General features: G+C 52.1%; 1 protein-coding gene across 1 annotated transcript in view; it reads right to left on the minus strand.

Annotated features, from left to right (window-relative positions):
- The window catches only part of KSR1 (kinase suppressor of ras 1), a 151,358-nt gene extending 132,129 nt beyond the window's left edge, over window positions 1-19,229 (minus strand). The window contains exon 1 of the mRNA XM_060134281.1: window positions 18,810-19,229. Within this exon, the coding sequence (XP_059990264.1) occupies window positions 18,810-19,040 (231 nt within the window). The 5' untranslated portion in view covers window positions 19,041-19,229. The remainder of the gene's footprint in view (window positions 1-18,809) is intronic.
- Window positions 19,230-19,765: the final 536 nt, after the last annotated feature.

The raw sequence follows: 19,765 nt of genomic DNA on the forward strand, positions 1-19,765 counted from the left end.
TCTGGGGAACTCAGGCCAGTGTGAGAGGGGCCCTTGCCCTGCAGGATGGGGGAGGGACGTCTGCTGAGTGCCTGTGGTGCCCCGCGTCTTAAGGCATTGATCTCACTCTCCTTGTCACCCTGGGAATGACTCTGTTACGTTCTCATCTCCCACGTTAGGAAATGCCTCCCTGAAGGCGAGGGGACCCGTCCAGGGTCACAGAGTGACAACACAGCCGGGACTTGGGTCTGGGTCTCCCAAGATTCTCCCGCCCCCCCATGCACCTAATCTCCCTGGAGAGATAACCCCCATCCACACTACCAGCAGAGCCCCACGACGGGGCAGAGAAGGGCGGGGAGGTTGGTGGCCTTCAGTCTGGACCCTGAAGCCACAGAGAAGGGTAAGAACCCAGCTGGGGGGCTCTCCTTACTCTCATGCATGACAATAACATAAGAGCAGGCAACAACGACAGCTCGCTTTTATCAAGTGCTTACTGTGGGCAAAGCTCCGTCCCATGCACTTTACGTGACGATCCATTTAATCCTCGCAGCAGCCCTCACAGGTCTTGTCCCCACAGAACGAGTGGGGACACTGACACCCAGAAAAGCAAAATAACTTGCCCACAGTTAGAAACAGTCCATGGCACAGGCATGATTCAAACCCAGGGCCTGGGGCCTCTGACCCCAGAGGCCATATTCCCATCTCCTGCACTAGACGGCCTTTTCCATTGATTCACATTATTTCTCTAGGAATGTTGTGAGGTTAATTTAGCGCCGATCACAATACACCCTCATTAATTCCTCAGCACTTACTCTGTGCCAAGCACTGTATGAGGCCCCGAAGCTTCTGGAAAAAGAGGTCACGCAGTCTTTGTCCTTAAAGAGACAGGAAATCCTTCCTTTAAAGCAAAAGCGCGCTAGTCACCCTTCTTGCAGAACCGGAGGCTGTCCCAGAGCATTTGGGGTGGCAAACAGAGGGGCTGCCTAGCAGAGAGGCGAGGGCTTTCCAGGAGGGATGGGCGGGGAGGGGGAGGGGGAGGCAGAGGGTTGTCTTTTTATATATAAATTTATTTATTTATTTATTTATCTTTGGCTGTGTTGGGCCTTCATTGCTGCACATGGGCTTTCTCTGGTTGCGGCAAGCGCGGGCTTCTCATTGCGGTGGCTTCTCTTGTTGCAGAGCACGGGCTCTAGGCACACGGGCTTCAGTAGTTGTGGTGCACAGGCTTAGCTGATCCGCGGTATGTGGGATCTTCCCGGACCAGGGACTGAACCCGTGTCCTCTGCACTGGCAGGCGGGTTCTTAACCACTGCGGTGGTGGCATTTTTCACTGCGTAGTCAGATTTCACACTTCTCCCCGGATGAGTGTGCGGTGACACAGAAAACGCCAAGGCCTGGGCTCTGTAACCAGCTAGACCTCTGAACCCATGGGTGTGACCTCAGGAGGCTCACCCACCTCTACCCACCTCTCTGAGCCTCAGTTCCCCCCCATGCAGCGGAGGTGAGACCTACACCAACCCTGGGGGCCCTGCAAGGACTGGTGGATACGGCATTCTCGGTGCTGTCCGAGAGCCCAGAACAGACAGCACTCAGTAAATGCTTGCTCCGGTCACAAACGTCCTCCTCACCACCACCATGATCCTCCAGACACCCAGAGGACTTTTCTCAGCGAGCGGGCAGTGAGGTCATCAGTGGTTGTCAGCACTGCCACCCGGGTCTCTCTGAGCCAACCACCGGCTTCCTGGGCAGCATCACGTGCCATGTTTGCACTGTGAGTGTGTGGCACCCGGAAGATAAAGCCCACAGCAGGGGTTCTCCTTTCTGGGATGGCCCCTCACCCAGAGGGCCTCACAGCCAGGACCGGGTGCTCCCTCGAAGGCTGGATCTCGACTTGGGATCAAGTCAGGCAGCCAAGATGTGGGGAGCCCTCCGGGTACCAGGAAGGCTCTGCTCCCACAAGGTCTGCTTGCTAGAAATAGCACTTCCCTCAGGAGGCATGGCAGCTCTGGAAACTTCTCTACTTCTCAGCCAACTCCAGCACTAGCTGCACAAAGGCCCTGGGGGAGAAGCTGCAGGACCGAGTCTCATTTTTATTCCAGAAGGTGTGAGTTTTGCATCACAGCACGTGGCTAGCTTTTGATCCTGACCACTGAGAAGGGAGGGGGCCGAGCCATCAGACTGTGACCTCGGGGACAGGGGTCTCTGGTCAAGTCCACCAGTATCTGAGCACCAGCTCAGTGCCTCCAGTGTGGCCAGCACTCGTGGTTGAGAATCTGCCTGCCAATGCAGGGGACATGGGTTCGAGCCCTGGTCCGGGAAGATCCCACATGCCGCGGAGCAACTAAGCCCGTGAGCCACAACTACTGAGCCTGCGCTCTAGAGCCTGCGAGCCACAACTACTGAAGCCCGCGTGCCACAACTACTGAAGCCTGCGCGCCTAGAGCCCGTGCTCCGCAATGAGAAGCCACCGCAATGAGAAGCCCACGCACAGCAACGAAGACCCAATGTGACCAAAAATAAAATAAAATAAAATAAATAAATATTTAAAAAAAGAAAGAATATATTAATGATCATAATGGAATTTTTCCAAAAACAGTTCCACACACACAACTCTTTTCTCTTCTAGTTTTTTCCATCTGCAGACACAGTTTTACATATTTATATAACTACAAAGGCTGCATTTGTAGTTCTGCACTCTTTATGTTTTCACTTAACATAATATAAATATGGTCATGTTTCTACCCAGTCTTCATAATTAATGGCTGTGTGTATAACAACCCATCGTGTGCTGCACATCACGGTGTGTTTAACCATCCCCTTGCCACCGGACATCTACCTTATTTTCATTTTTTTCTGTATTACAGATAACGCAAATACACCTTGTTTTCTTTTCTTTTTTTTTCTGTATTACAGATGATGCAAATACCCTCATAAATGTTGCTGTTCTCTTCTACTGAATGATTGCCTTAAGAAAGCTCCCTTGAAGGATGGACTGACTCCAGGAGTAGCTGTCGTCCTGGGGTTACAAATGAGCAAGGTGATACCAGGACGTACGGACGTGATCCACCACCGCGGCTACTCAGCAAATGCTGTGAGATGAATGAAAGCAGCTCGCCTGCGTGATGATGTCCTTAATGGGTGGCAGGGCCCCAGGGGGCCCCAGCCAGGGCCCCGCCACCCACCCATGTGGTCAGAAGCACCTTCAGTAAGTCGGCGACAGGGCTTTTGGTAGCAGGTGAGTGAGTAGCAACCCCCGAATGCCATTTTTTAATAAGAAATGAGGGTTGAGTTCCAAAATCCCTTTGGATTCTACTGGACGGAGGCTGGGCCCGTTGAGGAGCCCACATGTAGCCCTGGTACCTTTCACAACCTTCTGTTCTCATCACCCTTTCCCCGTTGCTCCTAGATGCCTGGCTCAAGGTCACCTGAGGGCTGCACCGCTTAGGTGTTTCACCCGGGGCACCTCTTGGCCTCACCTGGCCCCAGCACCGCAGGCAACTCCCTCCACCTCTGTACTTTTTGGACCTCAGTTTCCAAAACCCTTCCCCAAATGCATCCCCAGGGAGTCCCTCTCACCCTGCTGAGATCTTTACTCAAACATTACCTTTTCTGCAAAGCCATCCTGACCCCTCATTTAAAATTAAACCACTCCTCACCTCGGTCCTCTTCCTGCTTTCATTTTTTTCCATAGCACATTCACCATTTAACAAACAATATATTTCACTCATTGACTTATTGTCTGAACGTCTCCTCCTAACACCAAAACCCAAGTTCCACAGAGCTGACATTTTTGTCAATTTTGTTCAGTTACTTCCCCGTTTAGAAGAGTGGCCACCCCACAGTGGGTGTCCAACTCAGAGTGGATGCTAATTAAATACTTGTTGAAAGAAAAAACCAGTAATAGAATATATAAAAAGATTTTTACTCTGTGCCAGGCATTGTGCTCTACATGGCTCATCTCACTAACTATGAAACAATTCTATTATAATCTCCATTTTACAGATGAGAAAACTGTTGCTCAGACGGGTTAAGCAATTTGCCCAAAGACACACAAGCTTAGCCAGGAAGGCAGCAGTGTTTGAACCCAGGTCATCAAGCACCAGAACCTGTCCCCTTACCTACTACTACCTGGCCTTTCCTCCAAATAGAAGCAGCCCATGAACCAGCAGAGCTTTCTAGAATAAGGCCAAGCATGCATCCTGTGATCAAAATGGGGAAGAGAAGACAGGAGCGGCGAGCCCAGACAGTGCACCCCAGTGGGCCGCTTTGGCTCCATTTCCCCAGGGGAACAGCGTGTCTGACTGCCTCCTCTGGCAGCCACAGGATGGCAGGGGTCGGTCTGCTGTGACGAGCGGGATGGGAACTTTGACGAGACAGGTGCTAAGAAAACAAATCCTGCCAGGCCAGGAAACTGCTTAAACCAAACGGGGCCAGAAGGGAAGTTTAGTTTTAGCTGTTAGATGCCCAAGACAAGGTCTGGTCATTTGAGGCCACCTAAGTCTTTTTCTGAGAACAGTCAGAAGCCCCCTCCAGCTCAGGGGCCACAAAAGGTGGGGGAGGGTACAAATGAACTGGTGCCAATGGGCCAGTTTCCATTAATCACACGGCAACTCACAGCCTACATGGCAGTCTGCACACGGGTATTGCAAGTAACGAAGTCTTTAGCTTTTGGTTTCTTTTCTTTTCTTTTTTCTTTTTTAGAACGACTTCCTAAAACTCTCAAAATGGTCAAAGATGCAGCTGCAAGAGTGGCCCAGCGCTCTGTCTCAAATGCTCACCTCTCCTCATAAACCACCAGGCCAACCACAACAGAAAAGGTTTCCAGTCCCCTAAAAAGACAAGTTTCCATTCACTGATGGATTCGTCCTTGCTCTGTTCAGTCCCCTTGGCCAGGATGAGTCACGGCCACCTTGGGGGATCTCCCCGGGGACTCGTCACCTTCTTTCTCCTAAGATTCGCCAACATTTAAAAGACAACCGTGCCTGCATGTCCTGTCCCTCAGGCCCCAGTGCTGCCCAGTGCTAACAACTACGTTATCCTTTCTAACCAGAGCACTTCAAAACAGAAGCCAAGTTCTCTGAGATGGAATCGGGGAAGAGCCTTCGCTCTGAACCTGCCCCCCCCTCCTCCCCACCCAGGATGCTTTTCTCTCCATCTTCCTCCTCAACCAGGAGCGTCCACCTCTGCAAACGGTCACCTGCTAATCTGGACTCTGATGCTGTGGTCATCTCGCCCTCTTTACAACTTTGAGGTAATCCCGTCCAAATGGCATGCAAATGGAGAGATTTTCAGACCCTTATTCCACATAGCGTTATTTATTCCAAAATGCTGAGCGTTACCAAAGCTGACCTCTCTCTGCTCCAGACAAGACCCAAGGTCAAGCGGGTTTCTGAGGGGATGCAATGAAATGAACGCAAGTGTCAAATCGGACGAGTCTAGATCTGAACCCCAGCTCCACAGACTACTGTGACCTTGGGCCTTACTTCCCCACCCGGAGTGGGCGAATAAGGTTGCCGTTACCGAGCGGCCAACTGAGAAATCTCCCATAAACATTGGGCGAGTCTATCTCAGATTCGCCGTGACTGGGAGAGGAGGGCGTGGGGAGCCCGAGTTATTATATTCCTAGGATCCAGCCTTCCCTCCCCATCTGGCCACAAGCTCACATGAAAGGAGCCCAAGGAGCAGGTTGAGCCTGGTTAAAGTTGGCCCCAATTCAATGGCATCAGAGGACCTGTCCTCATGAGTCACCTCCAAACAAAATGGCAGCCAACGTCTTCCACCAGGTCCATTTCCTGGAACCGCCACATGGTCACAGCTCACTAGGTGTATAGGCTGTTCCAAAGTTTGGGAACCCCCTCTCTTTGCCTCACCCTAAGAGAAGAAAATGAGGACAAGCACAAAGTCCCCAAGTCTACATTTCCAACGAGAGTCACAAATCAGAGTCCCCCTTCAGGCAAGATTGGGGCAGGGCAGCACGGTAAACAGGGGCTTTCCCACGTCTACTTCGCAGGCTCGTTTCCCATAAGGGGTGCCTAGATACTCATACCTGATATCGGCAGCCCCACTTCTGAGCTGGCAACCTCAGTTCTTGGGGCCCCTTCCCTGGCAGGCTGAGACTGCCAGACCTAACAGCAGACAACTGAGTTTCAGTTGCCACAGTGAAGGCTGGCAGCGCAGAGCACAGCTTGGTTCAAAGCAAGAAATATTTTCCGAGTCCCCGCACATCTCAGGATGCAGAGACGAGCCGGCCGGGCGGCACGGTGGGCCTCCATTCACACCTCACCGGCGCCTTCCATGAGTTCACTCATCTACAAACGCCCCCGCTGAGCTGACTTTCTCATTCACTCTCATATCCCACAACAGTGCCTGGCACATAACTGGGGGGTGCAACAACTATTTGTTGAATTAGTGCATTAATTCTTGAGGCCCAACTTGAGGGACGTAGCCCCAGGCAACCTCCCTGAGGCCATGGAGGACCACAGCCCTCATGGACCACCACTTCCCAGTGTGTTCCAGGCATACTGGCCTCCTTTCAACAAGTTCATTTCTGCCTCAGGGCTCTTGTACATGCTGGTCCCTCTGCCTGAAATACTCTTCATCCGGGTTTTCACAAGGCTATTACTGCCCTCTCATCTTTTAAGACTCAGCTCAAACCTTCTCTCGGAAGAAAGCTTTCCTGACGACCCAATCTAAAGCAGCGGCCTTCTCCCCACCCCAGCACTAACCCACTTGCAGTGTTCTTTTGCTCAGCCCACTTTTCTCTATCTATTGGTTGCTTTTTAATTTTTCTCTTTCCATTAAAGGAACTGCTTGGTCTTCTTCACCGCTCTTTTCCCAGTACTTAAAACCAGGCACACAGTACATGCTCAATAAACAGTCAATAAATGAATGGGCAGAAAATAGAAATAAATAGCATATTCAAGATGGAGAATGATTTGCACACTTTAAATGTCTTACAATTTTATTTGGCAATTATAACTCAATAAAGATGTTTTTTAAAAAAAGGAAGATGGGAAAGGATTTAACAAGGCCCCCCAAAAATGGCCAGGTAGGAGAGGAAAGGCACAGAGACCAAAAAGGATTACCAAGAAAAAAATGAGCTAGTCAACCAGGAGTACAGATTTTAAGAGATCATTCAAAAAACAGAAAATGGGGCTTCCCTGCTGGCGCAGTGGCTGAGAATCTGCCTGCCAATGCAGGGGACACGGGTTCGAGCCCTGGTCTGGGAGGATCCCACATGCCGCGGAGCAACTAGGCCCGTGAGCCACAACTACTGAGCCTGCGCGTCTGGAGCCCATGCTCCGCAACAAGAGAGGCCGCGATAGTGAGAGGTCCGTGCACCGCGATGAAGAGTGGCCCCCGCTTGCCACAACTAGAGAAAGCCCTCGCACAGAAACGAAGACCCAACACAGCAATAATTAATTAATTAATTAATTAACTCCTACCCCCAACATCTTTAAAAAAAAAAACAGAAAATGGAGGACAGTTTTGCAACTCCCATCACAAAAAATACCCATGCTCTTTGACCCGGTAATTCCATTCCTGGGAATTATCCCAAGGAAATGAATTCAGAATAGGAACAAAAATAAAGAGATGCCTGTACAAAGATGACTCCAGTCACATTGTTTATAACAGCAGAAATCTGGAAACAACCAAAATGTCCAATAACAGGGGAAATGTTTTGGCAAATTACAGCATACCCACTGGATGAGATATCATGCAGCGATTAAAAGGGCCAAAAGGAAGATAACAGAGAAACAAGGACAAGTGTTCTAGAATAATACTAAGTGAGAGGAGGTTAAAAAAAATACTGAATCCCTTCTAAGTACCATGCAGCACACTTTCCGTATCTCAGTAACTCCTACAAGAGTCTAAAATAAACCTATTCTTATCCCCTTTAAACGAACAAGAAAACTGAGGTTCAGAGAGCTACGGAACTTGCCCCAGGTCACAGAGCTAGCAAGGAATGGAGTCAGGAGGTGACTGTGACCTTCTCCCCCCCCCCCGCCCCGAGCCCAGGCACACCCTGAAGTCCTGATGCAGCCCTCAATGTCCTACTAAGTGCCCAAGACCATCCTTTCCCATAATGACATCATGACTGTGTTTGAGAGGCCGAATTCAAAGATCTGAAGCAGCTGGCCAAAAGCAACACGCTGAGAAACACTTGGGAGAATACAGCCCAAACAAAACAAAATGAAACAAACAGAAAGCAACAAAGAAAACCACGTCTGCTGGGGGCAAGAGACCACAGAAGAAAGAAATGTTAAGAGTGGCGGGCAAGACCAGGCTTCAGGAGGACTGAACAGAACCATGAGAAGAACCATGAAGGGCAAGGAAGCCCCTTCGTGGGTACTGGACCTCATTTTTAGGTCAGAATCGCAGAGATGAGGGTTTGCCAGGAGCTCCTTGGAGAGAGGGTCTGCCTGTGCTCGCCGACTCTCCTCCCAGGGCGCACACACCGTGGCGCTCAGTAAGTGTTAGCTGAAATACACTCATCTCATGACGTGTGGATAAAGCAACAAGGAAAAGTAGAAGAGGAGGCGCTTCCCTGGTGGTGCAGTGGTTAAGAATCTGCCTGCCAATGCAGGGGACACGGGTCCAAGCCCTGGTCCAGGAAAATCCCACATGCCGTGGAGCAACTAAGCCAGTGAGCCACAACTACTGAGCCTGCGCTCTAGAGCCCATGAGCCACAACTACTGAGCCTGCATGCCACAACTACTGAAGCCCACGCACATAAAGCCCGTGCTCCGCAGCAAAGAGTAGCTCCCGCTCGCCACAACTAGAGAAGGCCCGCTCGCAGCAACGAAGACCCAACGCAGACAAAAATAAACAAATATTATAAATAAATTTATATTAAAAAAAAGAAAGAAAAGTATAAGAGGAGATACTAGAATATGGAGAAGACTGGCCTGGAAGTCGGGCCTGTCGCAATGTGACTCTGTAAGGTCGGTCTCAGGCGGGGCTGTGGGAATAAGCAAGGCCGTGGACATTCCCTGACTCTGCCACGTGAGAACAGCTTTCGGTGCAGCAGGAGTGTCAGCTTACAGAACCAGATGACCTTCCTGTAATGTGTGGGCTGCCAGACGCCACAGTAAGCTTCAGGGGAAATTTTATTCTTTTTAGTTTTTAATTTTTTTAATTTATTTTTATTTATTTTTGTCTGCATTGGGTCTTCGTTGCTGCGCAGGGGCTTTCTCTCTAGCTGTGGCGAGCGGGGGCTACTCTTCGTTGCAGTGCACGGGCTTCTAACTGCGGTGGCTTCTCTTGTTGCGGAGCATGGGCTCTAGGTGCACGGGCTTCAGTAGTTGTGGCTCGTGGGTTCTAGAGCGCAGGCTTAGTAGTTGTGGCTCAACAATGTACATGTTTGAACGTTTCCATAATAAAGTTTTTTTTAAAGATGAAAACTCAGACGCAGGCATTTCACCTAAGAATCACCAAGGGTCTGACGCAGGCTTTGGGACTTGCCCTCTGGAGCCAGACAAAAGCCCCGGGTCTTTAAAAAAAATTATTCTGTGCAAACAGATTTTCTAGGTGGATGAGGAGTTTGTAAATGCAAGTCAGGCTGTGCCAGTGGGTAATTAAAACGGTCTGGGCTCAAGTCACGGCTTAGTCTTTCCTTGGCTGTATGACTCTGGGCAAGTCACTCAACCTCTCTGCACCCTCAGTTTCTTCATCTGTAAAATGGGAATAACAGTAGAACCTTCCTCACAAGGTCGTTGCAAGGAGTAAATGTCACATAAGACTCCTAAGAAGGGGGCCAGGCATGGAGTAAGCTCTCGGGAAATGTCAGGTATTGCGACACATCTATTTAATAACATGCATAAATATTCATTTTGAAAACCACACATCCATTTGATCAGTTACCTGGGGAAAATGAAAAGGGGTGGACCCAGCCCCTATTTCTGAGCCCTTGGGCAGCAGTGTGGGAGCCGTGTGTCTGTCTAGTGTACCCGGAGTGGTCCCAGCCAGTCCAGGCCTCCACTGGCCAAGGAGCTAGAGAGAGCTCCTCCTTGTAAAAGCCAGCACCAGAAACAGGAAGTTGCTTCCTTTCCTTTCCATTCTCAGCCAGTATTTCCTTTTTTGTTTCAAAAAGCATTCCTCGCCTGCAGCCCAGCCCTTCCCCTGCCCTCCACAGCCCCAGGCTCAAACACACCCACAGACATTTGCATTTCTCCTGGATTGTTTGCTGCCACCATTGGGGTCAGAAGTTCCTGGCAGACCCTGAGCGAGTGTGCCCTTGGCACCGGGCTAACTGGCCAGTGGGGCCAGGAAGAGGTAGGACTCGAGGACTCCAGACATATAAACCTCTCTGGGTACGTCTTCCTCATCTTGTTGGGAGGATTAAGTGAAATCTGTCTCTAAGTGGGTAGTGTGGTACCCAAGACACAATCTGTCTCCCTTTGGAAAATACCTCCCTTGACAAAAGGCAACTTTGCACAGCTAGATAAGTGTATGGGGTCACTAGCCTCTCCTCAACCTACCCAATTTTAACTGGAACCTCAAATGGAACCTCAGTATCATAAAAAAACAGTAGTTGAAACTACACCTACCATTTCTTGTCTCTTCCCCGTTCATGTTTTCCCAACTGTGTTCAGAGGAGAGAAGATGCCCTGGACAAGTAAGTTTGGGAATCCTTGCTGCAGGACTTCTCAGAGCCTTTAAAACACTAATCTTCATCTTCAGGAATCACCAGGAGGAAAATAGCTGACGCAGCTACTTGAAGCTTTCTTTCACAAGAGCATCTTGCAGAATACAGTATAAGAAAGGCTGCAAGTCCTTTCAAGGGTCCCAGACTGGGAGGAGGGGATCGTGCCCCATGCATGAGAACACTCAGGTCACTTTTTAAATACGACCCGTAACTTTCTTTTTCTGGCCAGCAAAACTCTGCATACCATGAATGAAGCCGGTTCTGCTAACCCATAACAAAACCCAACGCAAATGAATTGGCTCAACTGGGACTCAATACCTCCAGGTGCCTTGGTCAAAGAAAAGCTCCACCACTCTATAAGCAGCTTATCTCACCAGCTTTGCAGAAAGCAAAACCCTCATGATCGATATATTGCAGATTCATGTCCACAGTTTATGCTGTATGAAAAGTTATTTTTCCTAACCATGGCTGGTCTATTCCACATAATGCATTATGCTTTCTCCCTTGGCTGTGTTTTAAATTTTAAGCACAACTCTTAATTCATTCTTGCAATTATCCTGAAGGTGGAAAAATGAAAGGGGGGAGAAAAACGGCAAGCAAACAGGATGACTTCAGCTCCGTTATTTTCAAAGGCAATCCGCCCAGTTAAAGCACACAGTTGCCCACCAAGGCCAGGATGACAGAGAAATACAGATATATATAAATATATAGGTTTTGTATGTGGCGGCAGTTTGAATTAAAACTTCTTCAATGCAGATGAGAAACAATCGTTAACTGGGAATAAATGACAAAGCGTTTTTGATCCCAACATCTGTCCCCAGGGTATGGCTCTGCATCCCCACCTGGGGTCTGGAACAGGGGAGAATGTCATATGGGCACAAAGACATTGGATCAAAAGGCTGTATATTCTGGAAGCAAAATGGTAAACACTGTATAATATCATGGTATCGAATGTAAAATCGGCACAAATTTAGGACATAAACCCAACCTTATAGGAGAAAATGTTCACCCACCCAAGTCCCAGAGGATCTTTCACTGGAAGGATGAGAAGCCCTTGTAGGTACAGTCAGGTCAGGTTCAAAGACTCCGACAGGCCACCTGGGCTGAGCCAGCCCACTGGGCAAGCTGGCTTTCAAAAAAGGCCCCACCCACTGGACACCCCAGACTGCTCCCCAAGAATCTCTCCAGTCCCCAGGGTCCCTAAGACACTGAGATGGGGCTGGGAAAACAAACCCATCTGCTTCCTCCTGCAGGAAACATCTTGAGGCTGAGGACCCCCTCCCCCTGCCCCCAACATAGGAGAGTGGGATAGCAGCCTGCCGTTTTGCCGTTGGTCAAGGTGGTATAATGTCTCACTCCAGGGCGTGACTCCCCACTCAGGGCTCCTTTATAAGCACCTGTCTCTCCTCCACTCCTTGTTTTGTTCAGGTTCATAACCTAATATGTGTTCCTGGCAAGTCACTTCCCCTTTGGGCGCTGTTTCCTCACCTGTGGATGAGAGGGCTGGACCAGATGAGAATTCCAAGACCTTAGTAGCCCACTTACCTTAGGAACCCATGACTCTGTTAAATCAACCCCAAAGCCAAGGCACCCCAAATAGCGCTCTGATCACTATTTTGTGATCGGTGATGAATCCGAGCTTACAGTTCACTGAGATGCCTTTCATGAGCCTCAGGTGATGAAAACTTCACCATATGGCTGTGCACTGCCCAGAAGTGACCAGTCCCCGGACACAGAGCCCTGACATCCAGCCCCTGCTTTGCTGCATGGGAGTAAGGAAATATCCCTTTTCTAAATGGTCAGTGCAGGCCCCCCCGCCCCTTGCCACGGGTAACCACAGAACTAGAATCCATAATCCTTGACCAAGAACCCAGAACCGCAGCCACGGGGCCCACGTCCTGTCTCCTGTTCACACACCTCGCCCTCAAGGTGGACACAGATCCAGTGGCAAAGGGCTAAACGCATAGGCTGCCATTTTGAAAATCCTGGCAGTCCTGCTGGGGAGCGGGGTGGGGGAAACATATCAGGCCCTAAAGATTTCAAAGAATAGGGCTGCTGTTAAATGTGTTAATGCACTTTGACCCAGCAAATTCCACTTCCAGGAATGCACTCATGCACTCACTGCAGCAAGGTTTATAACAGCGAGACATGGAAACACCCTGAAAGGCTGACAAGTGGGGACAGGTTCAATGAATTTATGATATGATCATACGATGCAGCCACGACCAGTGATGCTGTATATCTGTGGGTACTGGTGCAGACAGAAGACATTTACAAGGCAGTGAGCACGGTGAGCTCCACGAATACATTCATGTACTTTTTTTTTTTTTTTTAATTTGGCCGTGCCGCGTCTTAGCTGCAGCATGCATGTGGGATCTAGTTCCCTGACCAGGGATGGAACCTGGTTCCCCTGCATTGGGAGCATGGAGTCTTATCCACTAGACCGCCAGGGAAGTCCCCATCCATCCACATTTGTATGCAAATGCAGAGGATAAAAACACTAGAAGAATTTATATAGCCAAATGTTAACAAGAATTAACTCTGAGAGGTGGCATTATGGGGGGTTTTTATTTTTATTCAACTGAATTTTCTTTTTAATAGTGAGGACATATCATTACGTGTCTTTTAAGATATTTTAATACAACTGGAAAGTTAAAGAATGTAGTGCTTACCAGAGGAATTACGCATAGACGATAAGGCAGGTATCCATTAAAACAATTATGAGTAAGACGATCTCTAGACAGCTTCTCATTTCTCAGAATGAGACCAACACAGAGCGATTGCATCACAGTTCGCCGACAGGGACCCATCTTTGAGGACGTGCTGGCCTGCACTTTAGGGAAGCGGCCCCCAGCCCGAGCTCAGAGGCTGCACAGCCTGGCGTGGCCACCAGAAGGCCCGGTCATCTAGAACTAACCCACCAAGTGGCCCTGGGCCAGCCCTTTTTGTTACCGGCCACTTCCTTGGGCTCAGCCGTCACAACCCTGACCAGAAACCGTCCCCTCCACTATGGTTTCTAGAAGCTGTTGCGAAGTTCAGAACATGAGTACCGAAGACCAGTCAACGCAGGTTGCACCATCTACTAACTCAGTCTCTCAATCCCTCTGAGCCGCAATGTCCTTAACCGCAGAATGGGGAGAAAACCTCACAGGGTCCATGTGAGGGTTAAATGGGGAACATATGCCAAAAGCCTAGCACAGAACAGGCGACCGAGAGGGTTCCTCGTTCCACATCTGCCCTCGCTGTGCTCGAAGGGCCTTCCCGTGACCCCGAATGCACCTCTACTCAGCTTTCCCTTTGAACTGAATGTAGAAAAAGATTCCAATCAGCCTATTCTGAAAGGATGTCCTTTTTAAAAAGCATAGCCGAGAGAGACTTGGCCACAGGCATTGTTACTTCCCACCACCAGCACAACCACTGCAGACACTGCCACCAAGGATCAGGGCCTTCGCCGTCCCTCTCGGGATCACACTGGCCAGGCAGGTCCAGAATACTAGCGGTGGGGAATGCGGCTTTCCTGGATCTTGAGCTAACCTGGCGTGGAAGGAGGCATTCCCATCACTGTCCCCAGGCAGCAAACCAGAGGCCTCCTGGCACTCAGGCTAACCTGGGCTGCAGATCTGATAAGGCCTCCCTCCAGCGCCCCGCAGGCCTCCCCAGTCTTGGGAACTACAGGTCCCTCTCCAGACTGCCTCCGAGGATCGCCGGTGGCAAGTTTCACCAGGAAAAAAATTGCCAAGGCGAAAGCAGACACCAAGGGAAACAGTGCCCCAGCTCTGGCTCCCTCCGGGGACAGCTGGAGTGAAAGCCTTCAGCAGGAGGTTAAAACTACGGGGTAGAGCAAAAGCAGAGACAAGCCCCACTCCGAGGCAGGGGCTGGGTGGGGAGAGGGAACCCAGGCTTCACTCTCATTTCTGCCAGGGGCGTGTGACGTGGGACAAGTCGCCAGCAAGACTCTGGGAGTATTTCCCAGAAAAGCAGGAGTTGGACTGGACAACCGTCCGGTCATATTCCCAATTCCAAACCGCTCTCAGCAGGCCGTGGTACTGGAGTCACTACTGTTCGCCTGTCTGCCTCCCCCATTGGACTGAAAGCATCTCCAAACACCGGGAAAGCATCCTACCTACCTCAGAATCCTTGCCAGGGTGGTGGCACTGAGCAGCTCATCAGGCAAATCAGTAATAACTGCAGGTTTGTTGAGTGAATGCACGCCCACGCACGCCCCGAGTACTTGCTCTGTGAGGACCCATGGCACCCCTCTCCTTTCCCAGCACTTCCACCATCCAGGTGCTCCAAGGGGCAGGGGAGAGGACCACAGGGAGAGCTCAGGCCCTCCACACCACAGGGCTCTGACCTCTGCCACAGCAGAGCTGAGCAAAGGTCGAGGCCCTTTGGGGACCCCTTTCTCTAGGCCAGCTTGCTTAGGAGGGACTTTTCTCCATAAGAGCACCAGACGGGAAGACTCGGTGTGGCAAGGCCTGTCTCTGGAAAGTACCAGGAGGCTGGCAGGATAAGGCAAAGTTACAGGGCCCACAAAACATGCATCTTCGTGAGGCACCACTATCTCCCCACTGCCCGGCACAGACTCGGCCCCAAGAGGATGCACAAGTGAGGGAATGAACTGGCGTGGGGCTCCTGGCCCAGCTGTGAGGCCAGCCGGGTACCCCTGTGTGAGCACATCTGGGGAACGAGAACATTCCACCTTGCCTCGGTGGAGTTCTCAGGGCCTGACGGACATAGGGCAGCAGGTTCTGCTGGGATGCAGTGGCCTCCCAACTTCTGTTTACAGATTCAGACCCTGGGCTCAGATTTTATCCCCCTCCGCTTCTCATGTCGAGAGAAAAAAATACACGTGTGATGAAGGTTGATGGATTTCCAGGAAATCTTCGGAGACTGAGAAGGGTCCAGCACACTGACCGGCAGGTGGGAGGCAGACATTACACCCTGGCTCCTCCCACTCTTTTGGATCCAAGCTGGACCACTGCGTGGAGGAGGGAGGGGCAGCCGGACACGCTGACCCCCAGACATCACCCGACCTACAATCAGGCACCAGCAGTGGGGCCGGAGGTCTGGGGCTTCCCGAGGCACCTCACTGAGCGCTTACTCAGTGAGGACCAGGGTGGGCTGGGGCTCCTCGGATTCTGTAAGTCTGTAAGCCAAGCCCTCCGGTCAGCCCCTTCTTCAAAAGCCAGGAATCGAATGTTGCAAGTCCTGTCTCTGGGGGCCCTGGCCTGGAATGTGAGAGGAGCCTGCAGAACAGGAAAGAAAGCCAGAATGGACATCACCACGGCCCTGCCTGACCTCAGCACAGGCTGCTGGGATTGGTTCCTGGCCTGTCTCACCCACCTCTAGGAAATAAGAGCAAGGTGTCAAAGTGCCTTCCCCTAAATGTGGCCTGTGGCATGAATGCATTGGACCCTCAGGAGGAAAGTTCACGGGCAGAATCTCTTGGTAGAAAGCATGCGGACTTACAGACTCACGACAAGGTTGCGGGTTTAAGTAGACTCATGCCCATTTTACAGATGGGAAAGCCTGAGATTCAGAAGTCATGGGACTTGACCAAGGTCAGACAGATAGAACCAGGACCAGATTTCCAAGCCATGGGCTTTCCGCCTGCCACACTGCCCCAAAGGTCAGGATTCTTTGAGTAATAAACTTTCCCCTATTTTATCAGTCTGGTAAATCTGGATTTTTAGAACAATTCTTAATCATGGATATTCTTACACAGTGGCGTGCATAACAAACATCTGATTCAACCCAACTGAGGCCCCTTCACTAAACCACAGAATTTAGAGCCGCGAGAGCCCACAGAGACCCATTCCAATCCCCCTGTTCAAGTAAGGAGGCTGAGGCCTAGGGAACTAGATCCTGGGGTATAACGTCCCATTCCCCCAAACAGCCCACGTCCTGCCTTTTCAGGGAGTAGGGTGGACCTGAACCTACAGCAGAGTGGAGAGCACAGGGAGCTGGGTACTCATTCCCGTTCCCACTGCAAATCCCCTTTGGACCTTTGGATGGGTTTCTGGCGGCCAGAGCCGACCATCCAGTAAACACACAGAAGGGCGGCTACCAGATAAACCAGGTCAGAGACCTAAATAAGGCGATGCTCTGGAGTGTCCTGATGCCACACCTTGGTAAAAATGAGAGACTTTGGAAGGCAGGGTACAGAGAAGGCAAGGCGCCATTTCCAGAGAAAGAGCCGCACTTTTTCTCCCGGGTCCAATCTGCAAACCAAGAGCACTTCAGAGCGACGCGGGGAGAATCCGAGAGAGGCCAACAGAGAACGTCCTCTCATCCCAACAACATAGTGTCCAACAAGACACATGCTGCCGGACAACGACCCCTCCTCCCAGAACGAAGCCACACAGGCCCCCATTGTGTCAGTTTAAAAACTGAACTTAGCTGGGCAAACACACCCGGCTATGTTCAAGAAACCAGTTTCTCTCGCCACTTGGAAAACAGCACCATGCATGCAGGAGGGACTGGGGCGGGGGGGTGGGGGGAGGACGGGGGGTTGCTGGTTGGTTTGTTTTTTAAGTAAAACCCTGGTCGAAACGGCTATAGCGACTGTAACAAAAATAATAACAGCCAGCGCTGATTAGATGCTTCCCGTGTCCCTGGTTTTGTAGCTTTTAAGAAAATAAAACTGAAGGACAGAAGTCACTCCCAAGGGGACTTCCCTGATGGCGCAGTGGCTAAGAATCCACCTGCCAATGCATGGGACATGGGTTCCAGACCTGGTCCAGGAAGATCCCACATCCTGCAGAGTAACTAAGCCCGTATGTCAGAACTACTGAGCCTGCGCTCTAGAGCCCACAAGTCACAACTACTGAAGCCCGTGCGCCTAGAGCCCATGCTCCCCAACAAGAGAAGCTACTGCAATGCGAAGCCCAAAGGGTAGCCCCCGCTCGCCACAACTAGAGAAAGCCCGCGCGCAGCAATGAGGACCCAACACAGCCAAAAATAAATTAATTCATAAAAAAGAAGTCACTCTCGAGCATTTTGGATCAAACAGGGATTCAGGCTTGTGGTGTGCACAGAGGACTGGGTCTTGTAATGACTGCCACAAATCACCCGCTGGCCCTATGACTGCTAGCAGAGGCAATCAGCAGTAAGAGGGTGTGGAGGGTGTAGGACGAGGAGTTAAGGTTCTAATAAAACAAAACATCTCCAGATGTGCAGCAGGCCAGATGTGTCAGTGCAAGGTGGAAAGAGGCAGAGCAGCTACTAAGTGGTGCCTGGAATTTCACAGTCTTCCCAGCCTCTGGACGAAAGCAAGTTGGGAATGCACTAGTTTCTCTCTATTATGTATGGGGGAGGGGGAGACTCCCCCTTCTGAGAACCCAACAACCCTTTTGGTTGATTCTTTCAAATCCTTTTAATACGGCACTTCGCAGCTATAATTTGAGACAGTAGGGCCTGCATCTTATTTCTTCTTTACACTGGAGGCTGTCTCCACCAGAAAACCCCTTAAATAGTGTCATCTTCCCATCAAAGCCTTTGGTCCTCAGCATAATTGTTCCTAAACCAAAGTCCAATAGCGGGGGGGGGGGGCGGGGGGCGGGGGGGTGTCGGTGGGTAGAGCAGTGAAATGCTGTGGCAGTGCGAAAGAGAAGCACCCAACGTCTGAAAGGCAAAAATGCAGTTTCATCAAACACTGATAAGCGGCAGACAAGAACCTGGAGAAGAGCAAAGGAAGAGACAAGACAAAGTCTGGGGCGTGAGGGGAAGGCAGAGAACGACGGGCCTGCGCTCACACTTCAGGGGGACCTCCTCCCGCCCAGTCACCCCGGCCGACAGCTGCTGGGCTCAGTCACCCAGGGAAAAGTCCAGCACGTGACTCAGTGGGAGAATGAGTCCTGCGGCCGAGCGAGCTAGAAATGGGGTGGGGGCGGAGGGGGAGCGGCAGGGGATGTCCGTGCGCCGCCCATCCCGCCCGCGGGCTCCTCCAGCCTCCCTCCCAGGTCCCACTACGCCCCTCCCCCCAAATCCCGCCCAAGGTGAGGGGCTGGTCCCGGGTCCTCCGGCCGACGCAAAGGAGGTGACCGGGCTCAAGGATGCAACTGAGGAAAGAGTGACCTGGAGCAGCGAGGGAGGCGCTGGGGCGCTTCCCGGGCTGCCGACTCCTGCCTCCTCAGACCCAGCGCGGGCCCCCGTTTCTCCGGCGCCGCGGCCCCTTACCTCCAGGGTCCGTATCTCCTGCTGGGTGAGGTCGTTGGAAACGGCGCACTTCGTGCGCAGCCCGCGCAGGCTACCGATGGAGATGTCGATGAGCTTCTGGAGCTGCCCGCACTGCTGCAGCGCCCGGCTGGCCGCGGCCCCGGCGCCCCCATCTGGGGCCGCCGCGTCCCCCCCGCCGCCGCCCTCCTTCTTCTCTCCCATCGCCGCCGCGCGCAGCGCCGCTCTATCCATGCCTCGGCATCGGGGCCGCGGGGTGGCCGAGGCGGGGAGCCCGGGGGCGCGGGCGCCTCGGAAGGGAATCCCTGAGCCGGGAGGGCTGGCCGAGGAGCGCCCCTCGACGCTGCCGGAGCCAGGACGCAAGCCCGCCGGCCGCCGAGCCCGCCTCTCCCTCCCGCCCAGCCGCGGCGGCAAAGCGAAAGCCGCGGCGACCCGACGGCTGAGGCTCCCGGAGCCTTTAAGTGGCAGCGGGGGCTGGGTCAGAGCAGCTGGGCATGCTGGGACTTGTAGTCCGCGCCGCGCACCTGCCGCCGCCCGCGCCCTCGGGGTCCCCGCCGGCTCCAGCGCCCCTAGGTCCCGGCCTTCCCTTCCGCTGTGGGTACAGGCTGTGCGGGAGCGCCCCGCCTCTGCGCCCCGGCAGTGGCTGCTCCGCGCCAGCTCCTCCCCCGGCGCCCGAAGCCTGGGGAGCCGCATCTCCCCGCCCACCCCCGCCTCCTCCCCATCCCTCCTCCGGGCTGGGGACTTCCCGCGACCCCCCGGATGGGGCGAGGTAGGAGCCGGCGGCCCTTCGGACGGGAGGGAGGTTCGCCTCCTGCAATTCCTCGACCGCAGCGGAACACTGGAAGACGGAGACAGTGGAGGTTTCAGAATTACTGTGTGGGTTTAGGGGCCGCCATCTAGTGGGAAGGGGCCTAAGGTACTTGTCCTGTAGGTGGTTCGCAAATTACTGGACTCCCGAG

Source organism: Lagenorhynchus albirostris, chromosome 20 (genome assembly GCF_949774975.1).
Source record: "Lagenorhynchus albirostris chromosome 20, mLagAlb1.1, whole genome shotgun sequence".
NCBI lineage: Eukaryota > Metazoa > Chordata > Mammalia > Artiodactyla > Delphinidae > Lagenorhynchus > Lagenorhynchus albirostris.